Source organism: Dendrobates tinctorius, unplaced genomic scaffold, assembly GCF_039654945.1.
Source record: "Dendrobates tinctorius isolate UK_male_01 unplaced genomic scaffold, ASM3965494v1 ptg000133l, whole genome shotgun sequence".
Classification (NCBI taxonomy): Eukaryota; Metazoa; Chordata; class Amphibia; order Anura; family Dendrobatidae; genus Dendrobates; species Dendrobates tinctorius.
The window spans coordinates 9,161,114-9,184,341 of NW_027361801.1; the positions used below are offsets into that span (position 1 = coordinate 9,161,114).

At 43.0% G+C, this 23,228-nt stretch overlaps 1 protein-coding gene across 1 annotated transcript in view; it reads right to left on the bottom strand.

Moving 5' to 3' along the window:
• LOC141048089 (sodium- and chloride-dependent neutral and basic amino acid transporter B(0+)-like) overlaps window positions 1-23,228 on the bottom strand; it is a 57,654-nt gene that overhangs the window by 22,573 nt on the left and 11,853 nt on the right. The window contains exons 3-11 of the mRNA XM_073543471.1: window positions 19,649-19,780; window positions 19,297-19,458; window positions 16,588-16,708; window positions 14,613-14,745; window positions 13,399-13,539; window positions 12,713-12,941; window positions 12,130-12,255; window positions 11,545-11,663; window positions 8,459-8,558 (exon numbers count right to left, since the gene is read on the bottom strand). Coding sequence (XP_073399572.1) covers window positions 8,459-8,558; window positions 11,545-11,663; window positions 12,130-12,255; window positions 12,713-12,941; window positions 13,399-13,539; window positions 14,613-14,745; window positions 16,588-16,708; window positions 19,297-19,458; window positions 19,649-19,780 — 1,263 coding nt within the window. The remainder of the gene's footprint in view (window positions 1-8,458; window positions 8,559-11,544; window positions 11,664-12,129; window positions 12,256-12,712; window positions 12,942-13,398; window positions 13,540-14,612; window positions 14,746-16,587; window positions 16,709-19,296; window positions 19,459-19,648; window positions 19,781-23,228) is intronic.

Below are 23,228 nucleotides of genomic sequence, written 5' to 3' on the forward strand. Positions count from 1 at the left end.
GCCTGCCAGATAACAGCTGTTGCGATGTCGATGTCTGCTGTGGATGCTCCTCATCTGAGCTATTGGAAGCAGCACCCTCTTCCCCCAATGGATGCCAATCTGGGTCAACAACTGGGTCATCCATCACCTCCTCTTCTATGTCATGTGCACCTTCCTCTGTGTCACCGTGTATGGTGGTATAGTGTGCGGGAAGGGGCACCTGAGTCTCATCAGGGTCAGAATCTGGCTCTGTACACTGCGAGGACAATGTAGTGCTCTGAGTGAATGTACCAGCAGAATCATGCATCAGCGGCTGTGCATCAGTGCACTCCATGTCAGATTCATCTTGGCCTGGGTAATTCACCATTTGACTTGATAATCCAGGCATGGTATGTGAAAACAGCTCCATGGAGTAATCAGTAGTATGGCCTGCGTCAATCTTCAATCTTGGTTGGGGTGAAGGACACAAGGAAAGGTGTGGTTCATGAACATGAGCCTCCAATGACGACTCAGTGCTTTTACTTTTTACAACTTCAGAAGAGGAGGCGATAGAGCTGGAGGCTGAGTCAGCAATGTAAGACAAAACTTTTTCCTGATGCTCTGGCTTTAAAAGCGGTTTGCCAACTCCTAGAAAACTAAGCGTTCGAGGCCTTATGTAGCCAGACGATGACGCAGGGTCAGCACCTCCTGCATTCGGTCCTATTTTGCTCTTGCCACTACCATCAGATCCACCACCAACACCATCATTACCAGCTGCCAACCCCCGCCCAATTCCACGGCCTCTTCCACCAGCCTTCCTCATTTTTGGTAGAAATGTAGACAAAATCCAACAAACTATATAGTAATGTAAAACAAGGTACAAGGTGTCTATAGGACAGGGGAGATTTTGAATTTTTGCAGACACTTGTGGACACTGGACACTTTTGGATTGTGTGAGGCCCACTGATATCTGAGCGCTATGTGACAGGCTCGATGGCACAGCTGTGACCAAAGTGACTAGAGGATAAGGGAGATTTTGAATCTCTGCACACACTTTTGGACACTGGACACTTTTGGATTGTGTGAGGCCCACTGATATCTGAGCGCTATGTGACAGGCTCGATGGCACAGCTGTGACCAAAGTGACTAGAGGATAAGGGAGATTTTGAATCTCTGCACACACTTTTGGATACTGGACACTTTTGGATTGTGTGAGGCCCACTGATATCTGAGCGCAATGTGACAGGCTCGATGGCACAGCTGTGACCAAAGTGACTAGAGGATAAGGGAGATTTTGAATCTCTGCACACACTTTTGGACACTGGACACTTTTGGATTGTGTGAGGCCCACTGATATCTGAGCGCTATGTGATAGGCTCTATGGCACAGCTGTGACCAAAATGACTAGAGGATAAGGGAGATTTTGAATCTCTGCACACACTTTTGGACACTGGACACTTTTGGATTGTGTGAGGCCCACTGATATCTGAGCGCTATGTGACAGGCTCGATGGCACAGCTGTGACCAAAGTGACTAGAGGATAAGGGAGATTTTGAATCTCTGCACACACTTTTGGACACTGGACACTTTTGGATTGTGTGAGGCCCAATGAATATCTGAGCGCTATGTGACAGGCTCGATGGCACAGCTGTGACAAAAGTGACTAGAGGATAAGGGAGATTTTGAATCTCTGCACACACTTTTGGACACTGGATGGACACTTTTGGATTGTGTGAGGCCCACTGATATCTGAGCGCTATGTGACAGGCTCGATGGCACAGCTGTGACCAAAGTGACTAGAGGATAAGGGAGATTTTGAATCTCTGCACACACTTTTGGACACTGGACACTTTTGGATTGTGTGAGGCCCACTGATATCTGAGCGCTATGTGACAGGCTCGATGGCACAGCTGTGACCAAAGTGACTAGAGGATAAGGGAGATTTTGAATCTCTGCACACACTTTTGGACACTGGACACTTTTGGATTGTGTGAGGCCTAATGAATATCTGAGCGCTATGTGACAGGCTCGATGGCACAGCTGTGACAAAAGTGACTAGAGGATAAGGGAGATTTTGAATCTCTGCACACACTTTTGGACACTGGACACTTTTGGATTGTGTGAGGCCCACTGATATCTGAGCGCTATGTGACAGGCTCGATGGCACAGCTGTGACCAAAGTGACTAGAGGATAAGGGAGATTTTGAATCTCTGCACACACTTTTGGATACTGGACACTTTTGGATTGTGTGAGGCCCACTGATATCTGAGCGCTATGTGACAGGCTCGATGGCACAGCTGTGACCAAAGTGACTAGAGGATAAGGGAGATTTTGAATCTCTGCACACACTTTTGGACACTGGACACTTTTGGATTGTGTGAGGCCCACTGATATCTGAGCGCTATGTGACAGGCTCGATGGCACAGCTGTGACCAAAGTGACTAGAGGATAAGGGAGATTTTGAATCTCTGCACACACTTTTGGACACTGGACACTTTTGGATTGTGTGAGGCCCAATGAATATCTGAGCGCTATGTGACAGGCTCGATGGCACAGCTGTGACAAAAGTGACTAGAGGATAAGGGAGATTTTGAATCTCTGCACACACTTTTGGACACTGGATGGACACTTTTGGATTGTGTGAGGCCCACTGATATCTGAGCGCTATGTGACAGGCTCGATGGCACAGCTGTGACCAAAGTGACTAGAGGATAAGGGAGATTTTGAATCTCTGCACACACTTTTGGACACTGGACACTTTTGGATTGTGTGAGGCCCACTGATATATGAGCGCTATGTGACAGGCTCGATGGCACAGCTGTGACCAAAGTGACTAGAGGATAAGGGAGATTTTGAATCTCTGCACACACTTTTGGACACTGGACACTTTTGGATTGTTTGAGGCCCACTGATATCTGAGCGCTATGTGACAGGCTCGATGGCACAGCTGTGACAAAAGTGACTAGAGGATAAGGGAGACTTTGAATCTCTGCACACACTTTTGGACACTGGACACTTTTGGATTGTGTGAGGCCCAATGAATATCTGAGCGCTATGTGACAGGCTCGATGGCACAGCTGTGACAAAAGTGACTAGAGGATAAGGGAGATTTTGAATCTCTGCACACACTTTTGGACACTGGACACTTTTGGATTGTGTGAGGCCCACTGATATCTGAGCGCTATGTGACAGGCTCGATGGCACAGCTGTGACCAAAGTGACTAGAGGATAAGGGAGATTTTGAATCTCTGCACACACTTTTGGACACTGGACAATTTTCGATTGTGTGAGGCCCAATGAATATCTGAGCGCTATGTGACTGGCTCGATGGCACAGCTGTGACAAAAGTGACTAGAGGATAAGGGAGATTGGATTGCTTTTAAAAAAGCAGTTTGCGGAGCAGTGGGTAAACAGCAATGCAGGAATGTCAGGAAGCCTTAGAAGGCAGCCCAACAACCAACACCACTGATACACCACTATATAGCCTCCCCTTGCACTGCACACACAGTGACTGGTGTGTTGTGCAGGCCAAATTGCTAGCAGCAGAAGCAGTTTTTTTTTCTTCTCAGCAGGACAAAAAAAAAAAATTGGGATTGCTTTTAAAAAAGCAGTTTGCGGAGCAGTGGGTAAACAGCAATGCAGGAATGTCAGGAAGCCTTAGAAGGCAGCCCAACAACCAACACCACTGATACACCACTATATAGCCTCCCCTTGCACTGCACACACAGTGACTGGTGTATTGTGCAGGCCAAATCGCTAGCAGCAGAAGCAGTTTTTTTGTCTTCTTCCCTGCCTAACGCTCTCCCTACAGAATCAGCAGCAACCTCTCCCTATACTAAGATCGGCAGAAGTAAGATGGCGGTCGGCGTGCACGCCCTTTTATACCCCCTGTGACGCCCACCAAAGCAAGCCAATCACTTGCATGCCCTTCTGAAAGATGGTGGTGACCCGTGCCTATGTCATCACGTTGCCCACAGTGTCCGTGGATCCTGATTGGCTGAAAAAGAGCGCAAAACAAACTTTTGAAACGCGACTTTGGCGCGTAAGTCGCCGACCTCGTGGCCGACCTCATCCTAGGGTCGGGTTTCGTTTCATGAAACCCGACTTTGCCAAAAGTCGGCGACTTTTGAATTTTTTCGACCCGTTTCGCTCAACTCTAATCAGCACCCTTCTTAGTCAGATCAGTCAATGACTTGGCAATACTAGAAAATTTTGCTATAAATTTCCAATAAAAATTAGCAAAACCCAAAAACTTCTGGAGGGCCTTCAAAGAAGTGGGCTGAACCCAATCATAAATGGCCTGTACCTTGGCTGGGTCCATTTCGATAGTTGATGGAGACAAAATAAATCCCAAAAATGAAATCCTCTGTACCCCAAAAAGGCATTTCGATCCCTTGACATACAGGGAATTCTCCCTCAAGATCCGGAACACAGTCCAAACATGTTCCACATGAGAATCCCAATCCTTGGCGAAGATCAAAATATCATCCAGATAGATAATCAAAAGTTTATCCACAAAGTCTCAGAAAATGTCGTTCATGAAGCACTGGAAGACAGAAGGGGCATTAGTGAGCCCAAAAGGCATCACCAGGTACTCAAAATGTCCCTCCGGAGTATTAAACGCCGTCTTCCATTCATCCCCATGCTTAATGCGGATAAGATTATACGCCCCCCTGAGGTCAAGCTTGGTAAACCAGCAAGCACCTTTAACTCTGGAGAATAGATCCGAAATCAGGGGTAACGGATACTGATATTTAATAGTAATTTTGTTGAGGGCACGATAATCAATACAAGGCCTTAATGAACCATCCTTTTTGGCCACGAAAAAAAACCCGGCACCTAAGGGTGAAGAGGATGGTCTAATATGACCCTTCTCCAACGCCTCCTTAATATAGGATCGCATAGCCTCGTGCTCGGGTACCGATAAATTGAAGAGCCGACCCTTGGGAAATTTACACCCAGGCCTCAACTCAATTGCACAGTCATAACTCCTATGAGGAGGCAAAGACGCAGACTCATTCTCACTAAATAAATCATAAAAGTCCGCCAAATAGTCAGGAACATCATGCGACTGAGGAGAGGTGGAAAAAACCGGAGCCTCACTAAGGGCACACCGACAACCCCAACTCACCACAGACACAGATTTCCAATCCAAAACTGGATTATGGATTTGCAACCAGGGAAACCCCAGAACAATGGTATCATGCAAATTATGCAACACCAAAAATCTGCAATTTTCTTGATGGTCTGGGGCGACCCGCATTACCACCTGGGTCCAAAACTGAGCTTTATTTTTCGCCAAAGGAGTAGCATCAATCCCCCTCAAAGGGATAGCCATCCGCAGAGGATGTCATCGGAAATCCACAACGTTTAGCAAAATCCAAGTCCATTAGGTTCAGGGCTGCTCCCGAATCCACAAAAGCCTTGGCGGAAAATGTGGACTGGGAGCAGATCAGAGTAATTGCCAGAAGAAACTTAGGTTGAACACCACCCACAGAAAACGTGTGTGCAAAACGTTTCTCTCATTTAGGACAGACAGAAATAATATGCGAGGCATCTCCACAAAAAAAACACAGCTTATTACGCCTTCTGAACTCCTGACGTTGCTCTCTGGACAAATCTCTATCACATTGCATAGGTTCAGACACTTGTTCAACAGGTGGCAACACCTCTCGTGCAGTCCTGCGTTCACGTAAACGCCGATCAACCTGAATGGCTAATGACATAGAATCGTCAAGACCAGAGGGAACAGGAAATCCCACCATAGTATCTTTTACGGCTTCTGAGAAACCCTTCCGAAAGAGAGCTGCCAAGGCATTATCATTCCAGGTAGTAAGGACCGCCCACTTTCTGAATTTTTGACAGTACAATTCTGCAGAATCTCGACCCTGGCTCAATGCCAACAGGGTCTTTTCAGCCTGATCAATAGCATTAGGTTTGTCATACAACAACCCCAAGGCTTGAAAAAATGCATTCACATTAGTCAGAATAGGATCATCTGGTTTCAAAGAAAACGCCCTATCCTGGGGATCGCCACGCAGCAAAGAGATGACAATTTTAACCTGCTGCGCGGAGCTCCCTGACGAGTTAGGCTTCAAGGCAAAAAATAATTTACAATTATTCTTGAAATTCAAAAATTTAGACCGATCCCCAAAAAACACATCAGGAGTAGGGATCTTTGGTTCATCAGCATGTGAATGAGCAAGGTAGGTGGAAATTCCCTGCACTTCCACAGCGGGCTGCTCCACACGATCAGACAATTGCTTTTTCTCCATTGAGAGAAAAAAAAAAATTCCCCCTACGGCCTCAGAGATATAGAGGAAAAAATATACACACCTTTTTTTTTTTCTTTTTTTTTTTACAATTCTTTCCTGCTATTGAGTACCCTAGGATCTGCGGTATGGCTGGTGATTCTGTTATGAATGAGTCACCGTAGGAGGCAAAAACAGAAATACTAGCTAAGTCCAGAAAACCTGAGAAGTTGGCAGCTATCGGATTGCAGACCCCTGAACCTATCAACAACAACTAGCAGTAGCCGTGGGGGGTTCCTACGGTGCCCTAGACCCCTCGATCACAGCCGGAGAACTGCATAGCCTAAAGACAGAAAGGGAAATCTAAACTGCCCCAGAGCAGACCCCAAAGCAATAGGCAGCCCCCAACATATAATGACGGTGAAGCAAGAAGAAAAAACACTCACACATATAGAAAGATAGGCTGAGCAAATGATGGGGCCCAAGCTAACTAAATAGGACAGGATAGAAAAGCTGCTGTCTGCAATCCGCCAAAACCCTATCAAAACAAGAGCCAACAGACTGATAGGGAAAAAAGCCCTGAAGACGCTAGGCTTCAAAAAGACTTTATCAGTACTCAGGTATTTTCTGAAGACAGAGCAAAAAGGAATTCAGCTCACCCCAGCAGGGAATGGCAGAAATCCAGAAAAACAAGGCAAAACAAAACCAAAACACAAATGCAAAAAGCAGAGCAGAAAACTTAGCTTTTGATGAGCAGGAATCAGACTGGTCTCCTAGAATCCCTCAGGGAAATCACCAGCAAGGCAGAAGGGCGTCGGCTGCCTTATATCCAGTCAGCAATTCCAGTCACCCAGTCATCATCATCCTGCTCAGGTGCTTGGTAATCAGCCTCACTACCTTCCTTCACCAGAAGAGGGAGTTCATCAGACCTCAATGGTGAAGGGGAAAATGAACTCACAACAGATATTACTAGCACTTGTTTTGCCATCCAGCTTTTCCTATTGAAAGAGGATTGTGAACACCACATCAGGGTTTTTTTTATACTTTCCTTCATTAAATAAGATTTGGTTCAGGTGATCACCTAATCAAAAGCACATTAAGTAGAATGAGGTGTACTCTGGTTGGAAATCAACTGGAATGGCCATTAGAAGCTGATTTTTATAAAACTGTCCAGTGGTTTTGCCAGAGCTGTACATGTCAGCGCATTTTTTTAATACATTTTGGCTACACTTTGTCCACATCGTGAACTCTAATTTACGCAACAAGCTAGTTTGGACATCCGTGCAAATTGGTTCAATCTCGAAACACCATGTACAGACTGATGGCAGGTCATATGACTTGAGCATGACAGCTTCATGTATTTCTATGCAGCTGTCTCACTCAGGTCATTAGAGTCACAGCCAGTCCGTGTATTGCAATCGGAGATCGGACCAATTTCCATGGATGTCTGAATGAACCCTTAGTATAACTGATATGTATGAAATATGACTCACTTTTGGTCCCAGATCTCAGGATTTCTCTATACAATGAAAAGTCAAAATCATATATAGAAATATATGAAGCTGTCATGCTCAGATGGGGAAAGCCGCTGCCAGTCCATTGATTAGCGGTCCATGCACATATGTGTAAATGAACCTTAAATCTGCAAGTTAATAGGAAAGTGCCCGACAACCATACTGAAAGTTCGGCAACAGTGAAAAAATGAACTTTATTCCTTCTGGTACTATATCACTACAAAGTCTGCAGTCAAAGTGCTAGGGGCCTCACTTTGCTGTGTGCGGTGACTGTAGCTGCGATGGCATGAACTTATGACTGAAAGCAGGTGACTCCCGGGAGGGATAAAGTCCTTTTCTCCAGGGTGCTGCACTTTCAACACCTCCTGGACACCTTCATTATGCTATTAACCAACAGATTAACCCCATATTTTCCGGTTAACAGCGTTATTTATTGTGACAGGTTCCTTTCAATCGATGTAGGTCTGAACGGCAGAAATGATGTGTTCTTTTATTTTTTGTTTGCTTTTATCTTTTTTAAATGTAGCATTTTTCAGCGTGATCTTATTCTGCAATGAACTGGGTCATGTCATTAACTACCTCTCTATTTGTACCCTAGGACCCTATTGAATGTCTGCAAAAAATCAGAGAGCAATTATACAATTAGTCATTTATTACATTTTAAAATTAAAGTTTTAGTTTCTCTCTATATACAAGATATACATTTATATATCAAAACATTATTAGAGATGTACCATATATCCAGATGACTGCCACTAATTCCAGAACTGCAGCAAACAGCAGAGCCCATCCACCACAGAAAGAGTCAATGAGGTTCACCCAGTAGATGCCTGACTATAAAAGGACAAGAACATTACATGGCAGCTGCTACACAGTATACGTGCATCATTAGGCTGGTCTAATGGGCTATCACTTTCCATAAATATCTAATTTTTTTTACCTGGTATAATTATCGCAGTTCTCCTAAATCTGGCGTTTTTCTTTTGTTCCTGAGATATGGCCTCTTCATCTATGTATATAAATCTGGTCTTATAGCCAACTGGGAGTGGTACTCAACAAGACTCCCATAAATGTTAAAGATCACGCTCCTTTGACTAAAAGACTAGATATATACTGCTCAAAAAAATAAAGGAAACACTTGGATACCACATCGTAGATATTGCTGAATGAAATATCACAGCTGCAAATCTTTATTCATTACATAGTAGCATGCGTTGAGAACAAGAAAACATAAAAATGATCACTGTAAATCAAAATTAATATCCCATGGAGGTCTGGATTTGGAAAGATACTCAAAATCAAAGTGGATAATCAAATTACAGGCTGATCCAACTTCAGAGGAAATACCTCATGACAAGGAAATCATGCCCAGTGTGATGGAAAAAATTGGAATGTTGGATTAAAAGATGCCCAATCTTTGTGATCTTACAAGAGATAAGCCAGTCTTCCTAAAGAGAACACATGCTCAATTGGCCAAGACAAGCATGCAGTATAAGGGGTCAAGAGGAATAGCTGTCACCAGAATGAGCAATCAATCAGTAGCTTTCACAGACAAAGAAGTACCATAAACTGCAGGCAAATTATGCACACCTTCTTCCCAACCATCATTGTATGCAAGACCTCATATTGTGTAGTATCTAAAGATGTGCTAAATGGCCACCTGGAGTCATAGAGTAATATACACTCCTGATAAATATAACCCACTTGGTCATCTGAGCTACCACTCCGCTCTTAATATAACTTATAGGAAAAAAGCGCAGATAGTGTCTTATCTCGCAATTTAAAAGAAAAACGTATCAACAAAGAGATGCTCGCTTGATGTCGGTGTATTTACAAGAGTATACTGCCGGCTGCTGCAGATCCACGGGTCGGCATGCGACCATAACAGAATTGTTATATAGGAAGATTTGTGGATTGTAATCCACGCTGCCAGCTAATTCAAAACCAGACATAGTGAAGAAATGAAGTGGTTTATTCAACACGTTTCAGAGTCCATATGACTCCTTCTTCAGGAAATACCATAATAGAACAAGTATAGACAGTACATAGACAAAATAAGAATGAAAAAGAATGCAATACATAATGAGTAGAATTATTTTGTAAATGATCCTTTTATGCATTAACTCTCATCGTGTATTAGTCATGTGTTAACACATCAGCACCTGTGATGTCATATGTCAGGTGGCTCCTTGGCGCTTTTATTTGAAATTTGAACCTATTTAAAGAATGCAACAGTACTGTCTATACTTGTTCTATTGTGGTATTTCCTGCAGAAGGAGTCATATGGACTCTGAAAAGCGTTGAATAAACCACTTTTCATTTCTTCACTACGTCTGGTTTTGAATTAGCTGGCAGCGCGGATTACAATCCACAAGTCTTCCTGTATAACAACCACTCCACTCTTGGAGTAGCTTTACTTACAATTTTAGTATATTAGAACTAAATGTCTATGTGGCCATAGAATCAAATCTGATAGCACTTTTGGAGCGCCCCACCCAGGGACTAGCGGGGTACTCGGTACCAGACCCGTTGATCTCAATGAGAGTTGTCACAGAAGCTGTGACCCGGTCCGTGGCCCTGGGGCTCCATGGCAAAAAGGGGATGAATGAACAATGAAATAAAGTTTATGAATAGTTCGTGACGCCACCTGTGGTGTTCGGCAAGTGAGATGTTAGGCCGACGCTGCATGCAGATCCTCTGGGACTGGTGGTGGGTTGCAGCTAAGATGGTGAAGCTCACCACAGGTGGAGCTGTAGTCCCAGGGCAGTGTAGATGTAGCAATGGAGGAGAGGCACAGGCGGTGTAGAGGCCGGTGCCCAGATGTAGTAGTGCGGGGTGTAGTGATGCAGGAATAAGTGGAGGACACCAGGGCATGTAGTTCCAAAGCTTTACTCACAGTCTGCAGTTCACACAGATGCCTGCCTCCGTGCTGTGTCCTCCGAGTCCTGGGCTCAGTCACCCTCCAGGCAAGATAGGATGCTCCCTTCCAAAACTCCACCAACATGTACCTTTCTGAACGTCTCCTCTACAGCGCCTTTAAGTGAAGTACTCCTAGTACTGAGTTACACTGGAGTGCCTCCTGACAGATGTTCCCAAGAACTCTACTTGTATGGCAGACAGCTGTAGCCTGCTTCGGGGACTCTTAACTCCTGAGTCCCGGCTCACTATCCAAGTTGCTGTTGTGCCCCCAAGTCTTAGATGGGAGTAGTGCATTTACAGCCCACTACTCCACCGGTGTCTGCTGCAGGACCTTCAGTATCCATACAACCTCGGGGACCGTACCCCGGCCTTGCGCTTAGAACTTCTAGGCAGGGTTCTTCCTTTAACCCACGTCCTCTGTGTTCCCTTTTACTCCTTCATTCCGTACTAATCCCTCTCTCTCATAGAAGGTCAGGTTTCAGTCTAATGTCTTTCTCCTTCTTTCCTTTTCTGTGCCAGCTGGCTCAGATCACTGAGGCAGCTGCAGCACTCCTTCCTCCATCCCTCTTCCAGGGATCCTCACTCCTCTCCAAGTGACTCTCTCTCTCCCACTCACTGACTGACTGACTGACTCTTCCCGCTCTTTATGTATTCTAAACTCCACCCGCCTCCCAGCACGTTTCGTGTTCCAAGCAGGGAACCACCAAAGGTGCTCTGCTACTCTCTAAGCAAGGAGCCACAATGTGGCTTTGCTGAACTACTGTGTTGTGTGGGATGCGAGTGTTGGAGCATGGTTAGGAGTTCCCACCCTACCTGGATGGTGGGGCACCACACCTCAGGAGGAGGTGCAGTACCTCTGTGGTGACTGAAGCCTCAGGGGTGCCACATTTTCATTACTTACCTGAGAAACACAGGGAAGCCCAAGGAGAAATAACACAGCACATATTGCTGCAGTGAGGGGGATCCTCATTTTCTTCATTAATTTTGGAAACACATCTTGTATTGTAGTAGTAAGTGTTTCTGCAATGACAAAAAAGAAAATTGAAAGCTTGAAAAAATGTCAAAAGAATTTTATTATCACCCCTTTATACCTCCATATAACCTAGCACAGGAGGTTAGTCCTTGGTCATGTTCAACACATTTTTGGAAGATACAGTCCTCTCTATGGCACCTAAAACCATTGGTCAGCTTATTGCTTTCCCACTTGTCAATACTGGAGCATGCAAGATCAGCATCTTTCCTTTGACAACTGGGCCATCAACTATGAGTCAGTGCCACACTGGGGTCTTGAAAAGAATTTTTAGGACCTCTTCAACAGTGCATCGGTTAAACTAGGCAACCCTCTAGACAGCACCTCCCTATCTTACCTACCCTCAATACCTCCTCCATTTCCTCTTACCAAGCTCCTATCACCCTTCTTCATACACTATCATGATCATTCCCAAAATTTGCACTGAATTAACAATATAAATTATGTGCAACTTACCTATTAGTGCAAACTGTGAGTCTAGTCCCAGAGCCAGCAACATGCAAAAGAAAAGAATAGACCAGAGAGGAGAAACTGGTAATTTCGCCAAAGCATCAGGGTAAGCAATGAATGCCAACCCAAATCCTACAAGAAACATACCGTAATTCATTATAATATTGCTGTCATAAAATTAGCAAACATTACTAATAGTCTGCATTTTTCTTTACAATCAGTATCTACAGGACCACTGTGATACCAACCATGAACATTTAGTACTCAATAGGGAATATCTGCTAATGTCTTCCTTTCTCCCCACATATGGTATGTTTGTTCCAACAGGGCATTTATGTGTTCTTCAAGGACGGGGAGAAGAAAAATTTGCTAAATCAAAGGACCAGCAGGTTGAAATCCAATTGGCTAATCGTTCATTGCCCAACATCAGTTGTCAAGGGTCTGCAGATGCCAAATTGCATGAGTTTGGCCAATGTTCATGTAATGTGTAATTGTTCGTAATGGTCATAGACATCCTCGACAATAACTGCCCCATGCAAAATGATTAATGAATGGCAGAGGAAGCATTATATCATTAGGAAAGTTTTACCTTCATCCACAACATCAGAAACATTTTTCCCTGATACCAAAGCCATGTGTCCAAGGATCGAGAAGATGGAGAATCCAGCAAGGATACTGGTCAAGCAGTTTATTATGGAAACCACAATGGAATCCCAGTAACAATTGTTCTGAAATTTATTATAAGATGAAAGAGCGATCAGACCTCCCCAGGCGGTGTTCAGAGAATAAAATATTTGGGTAGCAGCATCTCTCCAGACCTAAAATGAGAAGAAAACCTTGGATCCATTGGCCGGTCTTCTAACGTGGATTAACATTTTCTATGCAAAGCAAGAAGGATGTATACAGATACACATGCGGTACAGCTGCACATACCATACACATGATTTACACTTACACATGCCATACGCATACAAATGCCGTACACATACACAATTTGCACACAAACACATACCGAACACATGCACGTATGCTGACATGTACATGCTGAACATATACACATACATATGCCATACACATGGTGTATTTATGCCATTAAAAAAATGCACATGCCAGACACAAGCACATTCCACTCACATACATGGCATACACAGACACATGCCCTACATACTCACATGCCATACACATACAGATGCTGTACCCATACACATACAGTATCCACATACAACCATCAGACAGCAATGACTGTATCGATGACATTGACATGACAATACTCACTTCACCATTACTAAGCTTTGTAATGTTGGACTGCTGCCCAATATAATATTCGATGCCATCTTTTGCTCCCTCTAACGTTGCCCCTCGGACAAGAAGGATAATGAGGACAATGTATGGGAATACTGCAGTGATATACACCACCTAGTTGAGAAAAAGACTTCAAATGAGCAGCAAGTAGATCAAAATGTGCCTGGGTAACCTGATATACATATATACCATGTAAATTGCATCTGTTCATACACAGTACAATTTGTAGAGTTGTTTATGGATTTTCTGGGTAACGGTGCACCCAACAGGTGAGGGGCCCCAGAGGTGTGTGTGACCCTCTGCCGACCAATCATATTTATAATGCCGCTCACTAATGCTTAATGGTCCAGGACACTTTCATTTCAGTGAACGATAACTTAGATATTTAGATGAGAATTACACAACCAATTTCTATATTTATTTATATTACTCGCTCATATAGTGCCACTCATTTGTAAAGCACTTTGCAGACATTATCATATAAGTTTCTGTTCCATTTTCATAGGACAAATGAACCCATTGATCTTCATCACTACAAGCCATGGCTGCACTTGGCCAGATCACTGTTTGATTATCCCTACAAGCCATGGCTGCACTTGGCCAGACCATAGTTTGATCAATGATCGCTACAAGCCAAAGCGGCACTTGGCCAGACCATAGTTTGATCAATGATCGCTACAAGCCAAAGCGGCACTTGGCCAGACCATGGGTTGATGATCGCTACAAGCTACGGTGGCACTTAGCCAGACCACAGTTTGATGATTGCTACAAGCCATGGCTGCACTTGGCCAGACCATGGTTTGATGATCGCTACAAGTTGTGGCTGCACTTGGCCAGATCACTATTGGATGATTGCTGCAATCTATAGCTGCACTTGGTCAGATCACTGTTTAATGCGCAGACATTCAAGTGCAGGAGCTGAATGGGCGAAAAATAAAAACGACAGCACACAGTCAACATCCAAGGGCTGTCTGGTTGTTATCTAATTTTTTCACCTCGAGAAAAACAGAGAACACACGAATAGTAAATATGGAATCATGGAACACAAAAAGATAGAAAAGGAATCATCAAGCAGATTAAAAATTGGAAATTTTTCTGTGTTTGCAAATAACCCTATATAGCCATTTTTGTGCTGGATGGCAGTTTACATCACATAGTAGCTGCATAACTTATTGGTACACATTTACCTTTCCTGAAGACTTGATTCCTTTCACCAAAGCAGCAGCAGTTATAATCCATGCCAGAAGAAGGCAGAGGGCTAGGTGCCAAACCACCTGCCCTGTCTCGTCCATGCCACTTGATCTCTTAAGAGCCACTTTGCTGTAATAAAGAAAATATTATTATAAGTAGAGATGAACGAATTGATTTTCAGAACAGCCATATTATGGTCTCCTGTCAAGAAACCTGGGAACTTCCTCCTGCCTGCTGGAATCCTCGGGCGCCTCATCTATTTACTAGGTTCAGTGCAAAATCATCAGCGCATTTTGCTGCAATGATGACGTCATTCAAGGTCTATAAGTCAGAAGAGGCTCTGGAGAGTCCGAGAGATAGTAGGTGAATTACAGGGCTCCTATCTGGCTGCCACAGACCACTGATGTCACCACAATGGCAGTTTCTTCTGAATCTATTCACTTAACTCTACTTTTATCACAACATCTGATAAATGCCATATACTTATTATATAAATACAATAGCTAGAAACTCACACCACCACTCATATTGGACACATTCACTAAGGCACATGCGCACTTTAATGGTTTTATATTTATGGTGAATCTCCACTTTAAAGGCACTGTTCAGAACAGTACTCTCAGATCGTGTCTAGGACTACACAAGGTAATGCCACTGATCAGCTGGTATTCACTCTGGCAGTGGTCGAACAAAAACAGTGTTCAGAGTGAAACACCGTAATTTTATTCACTGTGAACTGCTGCTCAGCTCCTTACAAAATAAATAGCATCTGGGCTGTAGTATCCAAGAATGGCCTCAATGTAGCAAACATAGCTTTGCTGTACTGGCTCCATTCAATATTTACATCAACCCAATGTGGAAAACAGCTGATAGGATGGGGTGCTGGGTTTGGACCCCAACGAACAAACATTGATCGCCAATCTTAAGGATGGGGTGTCGGGTTTGTACCCTAGTGAACCAACACTGATAACCTATCTTAAGGATGGTGTACCGGATTTGGATCCCAACAATCCAAAATTGATGACCTATCTTAAGGATGGGGTGTGTCAGTTTTGGACCCCAAAGACCAAAGATCCATTATTGATGACCTATCTTAAGGATGGAGTGACCGGTTTGGATCTCAACAATCCAATATTGAGGACCTATTATAAGGTCAACAATCAACACTGAATGGGTAATCCAGCTTCATTCACTTCTGCATCAGGAGCTGATTGGGACCGTTTACGTAACATCTATATATCGTTGCCTACAATGTGACTTTCACAGCCCCAATCACTTCCCTATGTGGAGGCATGAGAAGCTGGATTACCGTATTAAGGGAACATTCACATTGGGTGTATCTGAGGAAGAGTTCTGCATTGCAAAATCCCGTAGCAAAATTTACAGTAGCAAAAACCATATCAAATGCGGATTTCGCTGTGGATTTCGCACTGCAATGGGTAAAATTTGTGCTGAACATCGGGAACATGAATTAACAAGCTGCAGATTTTACTTCCACAGTGCCGGTCAATTTACGCTGCAGATTTTCTTTGCATTCTGCTGAACTGTCCTACACTGAGGCTGTGTTCACATGTTAGCGTTTTTTTCGCGCTTTTTCCCTGCAAAAACGCTTAAAAATGGCATACATTAAGCATTCCATTCTTAGAATGCATTCCACAATTTTTGTTCACATGATGCGTTTTTTCCACAAAAAAAACGAATGGCGGAAAAAAGCGCAGCATGTTCATTAGTTTTGTGGAAAAATCCGCATTTCAATGAGAAGGTTGATGCTCCGCGCAAAAAACGTGCAAAAAAACCGCCAAAAACGCGAAAAATAAAAATGCGGATTTCCTGGGAAGGAGTCAGGTGTTGCTCAGGAAAATTCTTCTTACGTGTGCACATAGCCTGAGGGTTTTCCACTCAGCAAAAGCTTTGTGGACAGAATACAGTAATTTTAACTATTAAACTCCAGGATGAAAATACAATACTTACTCCCAGTACTGTTTGCTGGGTAATTCTGTTCTGTTCTCAGTATTGCAGGTGAGGTTGTTTCCGTTATCCCATGAACTATTCATTGTTACTGTAGCATTCTCTAAAGTTGCATTACAGATTCCTAGAAAAACAGAAAAACAGAGGTCATATTTGCTTTAGCATATTCATACGAAGTGGCATAAACCACACAGTTTGCTTTTTTATGACTCAACTAATATATTCTGCATGATGCAGTAATTCAATAAGGATGTATTATAGATCCAATTAAATTACTTATTTTACTCACCATTAATTTATCAGCGCTACAGACATCATCGTCACTGCCCCTGTCGGGGCTCACAATCTAAAATCCCTTTCAGTATGTCTTTGGAGTGTGGGAAGAAACTGGAGCAAACCCACAAGAACATACAAACTCCTTGCAGATGTTGTCCTTTGTGTAATATAAATCCAAGACCTCAGTGCTGCAAAGCAACAGTTCTGACCACTGAGCCATCATGTTGTCCATGACTCCATGAGCACAAAGGAGGATCATGAGATATACAGAAGTTCATTGTAGACCTGAATTACAGTCCACATGAAACAATGTAACTCTACATCTCGTGTGAGGTGTTACACATGGACAATATTACTGTTTCACATGTTAGATAAAACTATTGGTAGGTCACACAATTATTTATGCACACAGTAACGGTAATGGAGGCAGGTCACACCACTGCTATGGGGGCCCATGAGCTTGGGTTGCCTCCTGACGGACATCTGACCACTTCTCGTAACATCTGCACATAAGAACTTCACAAGTCAGGAGTAGAGATGAGCGACTTTGCCTTTTTTAGGGTCGAGTCGGGTTTCATGAAACCCGACTTTCTCAAAAGTCGAGTTGAACGAAATTGGCCGACTATAGGGAAAAGTCGGAGGCTGACTGAAACACGAAACCCAATGCAAGTCAATGGGGAGAAAAGTTGGCAGTGAGTGGAGGACTGTAAACACACCTGGCATGAATTTTAACCCTAGAGGTGGCAAAATCTCTCTCTCTCCTCTCTCTCTCTTCTCTCTCCCTCTCCCTCTCTCTCTCTCTCCCTCTCCAACTCCCACTCCTACTCCTACTCCAGCTACGCTCCCGCTACGCTCCGCTTCTCTCATTGGCTGAAAAAAGTCACGTGCAAGCATTCGGCGAAACCCGTCTTTGGCGCTTGGGTTGCCGACCGCATGGCCGACTTCACACTGTGGTCGGGTTTCGTTTCATGAAACCCGACTTTGGCGAAAGTCGGTGACTTTTGAATCTGACCGACCTGTTTCGCTCAACTCTAGTCAGGAGGAATTGGATAGCTTGGTGCCCCCTTACATATTAAACTAATGCTGGTCAATTCCGCTGAAGTCAACAGTTTAATTTTGGTGGGGGCTCCTGTCTTTTCCCTAAAAGGTGATATTGAGGGAAATGAACAACTGGCATGTCCAATTTTGGACTGTCGATCCTTTTATTTTTTAAGAGATAAGCCACCACCAAAAATGTCTGTCAGCGGTTCTCTCATAGAGAACACGGGAACACTTGACAGTGTGAGTGCTCTGCGTATAGGAGAAACGGGAGACATAGATGGCAGCTGAAATATCGGCCAAAACATTGTTCAGCCAAGAGCTATCTAAGGAGATTGGGTGGCTTAACAGCAGGTGCCAGCCATTTCTACATAGCAGATAGACGATGCTGCAATTGGAGCTAACTATGGTCGCAGAAGTTTATATCCTTGTATGCCATGGTAAACATCAAGACAGCTTAAAAAAAAACCTTAACAGCTTGTTTTAGCTGCAATGTACAAGTATGAGATCCACCAACCTCTCCAAAAGACCTACTTTCTCCCATTAACAATGCCCACCAACATTTAAGAGCCCCCTTAAGCGATTATTTGACTGACATCTATCTATCCTGACTTTCCAATACACAGGAATATTAGCCTCGGTCAAAAAGTGCTGTGTTCTCAGATGGTCACTACCTGACTCATCGGGGAGCGATTTTGTTTGAGGGAGAACAAAGGGTTGACTGATGGAAACCCTACAGGCTGTATCCTTCCAACAGCTGATGTTGGGTGGAGGCCTCTATAGGCATTAAACTGTTTTCTGGTCCCACCAATATAAGTGGGTTTGGACAACTTTAGTCTAGTGTGTATTGGGCCTTGATTGATAATGATCATTGTTATCAAGGTATGGGGTATAAAGCTTCCCAAACACATTAGACTTATGTCTGCCGAACATTTCAATATCGAGAGTCTAACGTGTATGAGGGCACCAATCAATTGATGATCGGGAGGGATATCGATCAGGCGTGTCCAATTTCGTACTGCTAAACTTCTTGTTCTACTTGACTAACATGTAGTCCAGCGGCTTTCATAGAGAACACAGGAGCACTCGGCTGAAAGCATTACATGCATTTTTACTGCTTTTCCACAGCAGACACATACTAAAAACACACATGCAGTTTGTAAAGGGCAGATTTTCTGCATTTAATGCAGTTCTATGGGAAAAATCTGCACAGTTTACCTGAAAATTGATCTGTTGCACATCTCAAACACACATGACAGGACGACACTTTTCGCAGCATAAAAATAAAGCACAATAGGCATGAGATTTTTATAAATTCCAACTGGAACTGTAGCATGTCCAAAACTCACCAAAAACCCATCGTGGGAACTTAACCTGAGAGTGAAAAGTTTTTCTTACCATTTAAACTGCTTTGACAATTACTGTCGGCCCACTCAAAACAGTCAGACCAAGGAAGATAACTTCGGAATGAGGAAAATAAATAAAAGAGACTGTAGGCAATAATTACATTGTAATATATAGATACTAAAGTAGATATCAGCACCATTGTAACACCAACACCTAGAAATGAGGAAAAAAGAACTTGTTATTTGCTGTCCAATATCAGAAAATTATAAACAGAAAAAGAAAGTGAAATATTCAAATTTTTTTGTAGGTAGGGATTTCTATGGGATGGGAAGAACTTAGGTTAAAAAGTATTTTTTTCTATTATACATTAAGTAGCTTGTAGTTTAATTGAGTTCAGCCTTACCTTGGAAGAGTGGCACAATTCTCCATATTTCAATGGGGCCCAAACTGGCAAACTGTCCAAGAGAACACTCAAGAAATAACAAAGGTAAACCAGCCAGCGCCAGCATGATAATATAAGGGATAAGAAATGCTCCTAAACAATAAAATTATATAGAAATTATTTGAAGGCAGATTATTCTGTAAGAACAAAGGCTGTCTGGTTTCTTTATGAATTGACTAATGGATTTTGAACAAAACATTTGAGCTACCGAACAATGTGAACTTTAGTAGTGATTAGAACTGTCTCGTTAAACTTGGATAATAAATTAGAAACCGATAAATCATAACAATGAAACGATAATATTGTGACAGTCATCCCAGCTAAAAAGGATCCCTTAAATGGTTATTCCCAGCCCCACACAAATTGCATTGTTGGATAGAGCAAATACACGCAATTTTGCTATTTACCGGTTATTAAAATTTTCAGCCATTCTTGAAATATTAACATTTCTTTTGTTTTGTTTACAGCTCTTTGCTTTTTGAGACCGATACTGCTATTAGTAGAACATGGCCAAGTGGTTACAAGCTGTTCTCTATTGAGTTTGTAAGTGCTGTTCTGAAGCTGTCCAAGGTCACTGGAGAGCACTGTTAACTTCTAATACCGGCCAGCTTCAGGGCAGTAATTACATCTACACCAGGGACGAACATGTATTGGGTACAACCTGTGCGGCCGAACAAGGGCCCAAGAGGTAAGGGGGGCCCATTTCTACCTCCAGTTTTGCATTTTTAGGAGCTCTTGAGCTGCAAAGGGCCTATATATTGCTCTTGCACAGGGACCCTTTTCTGTCTGTGTCCACCAGTGAAATAGACAATAGTGGTGGTCGGTCTCCTATGCAAAGAGCTGTGAACACAAGAAAAGTGTCAATATCTTAAAAATGAATGACAATTGTAGTAAACAGTAAATCACAAAAGTGTTTGGTTTTTCAAGCATCATCCAACAATAGTCACTTATGAAATTGGGAAACCCCCTGCAACTTGTGAGGTTAGATCAGACTTGGTTTTCCAGTGTATGCCATGGATGATTACTGGGAATGAGATCTGCAGAATTTATGTTCCTCAAATCATTCTTGAACTTTTTTTGTAGTGGCACAGAGCACATTATTCTCCTGAATGAGGCCACTGCCATTATGGAAGGGGGATACTTCATTTGTACAATGTTTAGGTAGGAGGAACATAATATCAATAATATCCACATAAATGCCAAGATTCAGGATGTGTGCCCACGTAAGCATTCTTTTCGCGCTTTTTAAGCGTTTTTACTGGCAAAAACACTTAAAAATCGCTTAAAAGAAGCACCCCATTCATTTTAATTCATTTTGCACTTTTTGTGAATATTGATGCGCTTTTTTCCGCTAAAAAAACGCTTTGGGGTAAAAAATGCAGTGTACTCATTAATTTTGCGGAAAAGTCAGCGTTTTTAGCTATTTTCTATGTGTCTGGGGATGCGCGGAAAAAACATCAAAACCGTGCGTTTCTTTGCGCAAAAACGTGCGAAAAACGAGCGGCAAAAACCGCACTTTTTCTGGGAAGGAGTCCGGTTTTCATGTAGAAATTTTCTGCATACGTGGGCACATAGCCTCAAGGATTCTCCTCTGAACATTGCCCCATTCACAGTGGTCTTGCCTGCCTGCTTTCTTGCCATGGTGTATCCTTGTGCCATCCCTGCCCTAGCTGTGTGGCGCTCACCAACCTATGGCCATTTGGCAGAGAGAAGGTGGGTGTGTACAGCATGTGCAGCTGCCAGAGTTTGGTGACGTCACACATTCTCTTTCGAATGTTTGGTGAGCATAGTTCAGCAATAAGTTCAGTCATTTCAACAACACTTTTTGAAAACATCAGTTTTCTTCCTCATAATTACTCAGAAAGAGAAAGTGTGACGTCAACAAGCTCTGGTGGCTGTATACGCTCACCTTCTCTCTGCCAGACGGCTCTCTCTTCATACACATGCCACCAGCCGGGGGTGCTTCTGATGTGTGAAACGTCGAAGGTAATGCCAAAGAGAACAGCTAGCCTCCACAAGCTAAAACCTGTTGGATCAGGACACTGTTCTTCCATCGCACACCTATGGTTGGGGTTTAAGCTCCTTTGCTTTCAATGAATCACTATCACCTGCAGTGTGGTCAATTGGAATAGACAAGAGCCATATAATGGACATATATAGCATTTCACATGTATAGTGTCGATGAACTATTGCACTGTGACGGCCTTAGATATCCTGCTAGTTACACGTGTTCATTACAGGAAAAGGTAGGTGTTGATTCCATGCACACAGCACTTCAAAGGACACTGCTGAGCAAATATACCCCTGCTGTCACTTCACTATCCTACAGGAAATATTCACCTCCCACATGTTGATCTAAGGCATGCAGTATTCCATAGAGGTATTGTGATCAAATATACCCCGACTGGCTGTATATCACCTGATACTAATTGTTTTTAGTGGGGAATACTACTAAACCTCAAGCCTGATTTTGAGGCCATATCATAGGCAAATGAGCATCACATTAATTTACATATAGGAAAATATAGCCACCAGCATTGGATCTCTAGCTTTGTTTGGGTGCTCTAAAGGCTGACATTTTCAGTAAATATACATGCCTAATTTTATTCTTGTATGAAGACACTGTAAGGTTACTAACCTCTTCTGTGCACACTATCACTGTAGGTTGAGTGGTTTCTATACATATTTCTCAAGAATCCATGTCAGATGGAGCACTTAGATAATCCCAATACCTCCTCCTAGGATTTAGGGAAAAGAATTTTTGGATTAAACGTGCGCTGCTAGACAAATGACTCCTTCCAGATTGCGTACTTTAAACTTTTAATTCCCAACGCGTTTCGAAGTTAACACTTCTTCCTCAGGGGATGATATGACATAACATCCCCTGAGGAAGAAGTGTTAACTTTGAAACGCGTTGGGAATTAAAAGTTTAAAGTACGCAATCTGGAAGGAGTCATTTGTCTAGCAGCGCACGTTTAATCCAAAAATTCTTTTCCCTAAATCTGATGATTTATGGTCACGGAGTGACCATTTGGATGTGCAGCAGGCTGACCTTTGTTCCTTTGTGTCTGAAACTCTCCTACACAAGGTGAGTATAACATCTTGATTTATATCTATTTATACTTGGGTAAGACCCTATTGCGCTCTTTCTCTTTTAGTTTTAACCAAATACCTCCTCCTAAGCGTAGGTCAAAATTTCATATTTTATTCCAATTTTAACGACAAGTGGATTGGTCAGATTACCTGCAACTGGGTTAAGAGGCGAGTCTGGAGCACCACTATGGTCATTCATATTCAATAATTAATATTAGGGGTCTCTTATATGGATTCGCTTTGAGGTTCAGATTTTTTCAAGGCCTTCTTTTCCATCTTCTCTTACACCATTAAATGGATATCTAAGGGAGGTCCAGGACCATAGTCATGGCCAAGCAATCTTGCACATCGGAGCCCTGTGGCCTCCTTTTACATGAAAACAGCATTCTCTCACCAGCATACCTGTGTCTTCTCTCACTGCGACATCAGGGATACCACTGTAGTGCTG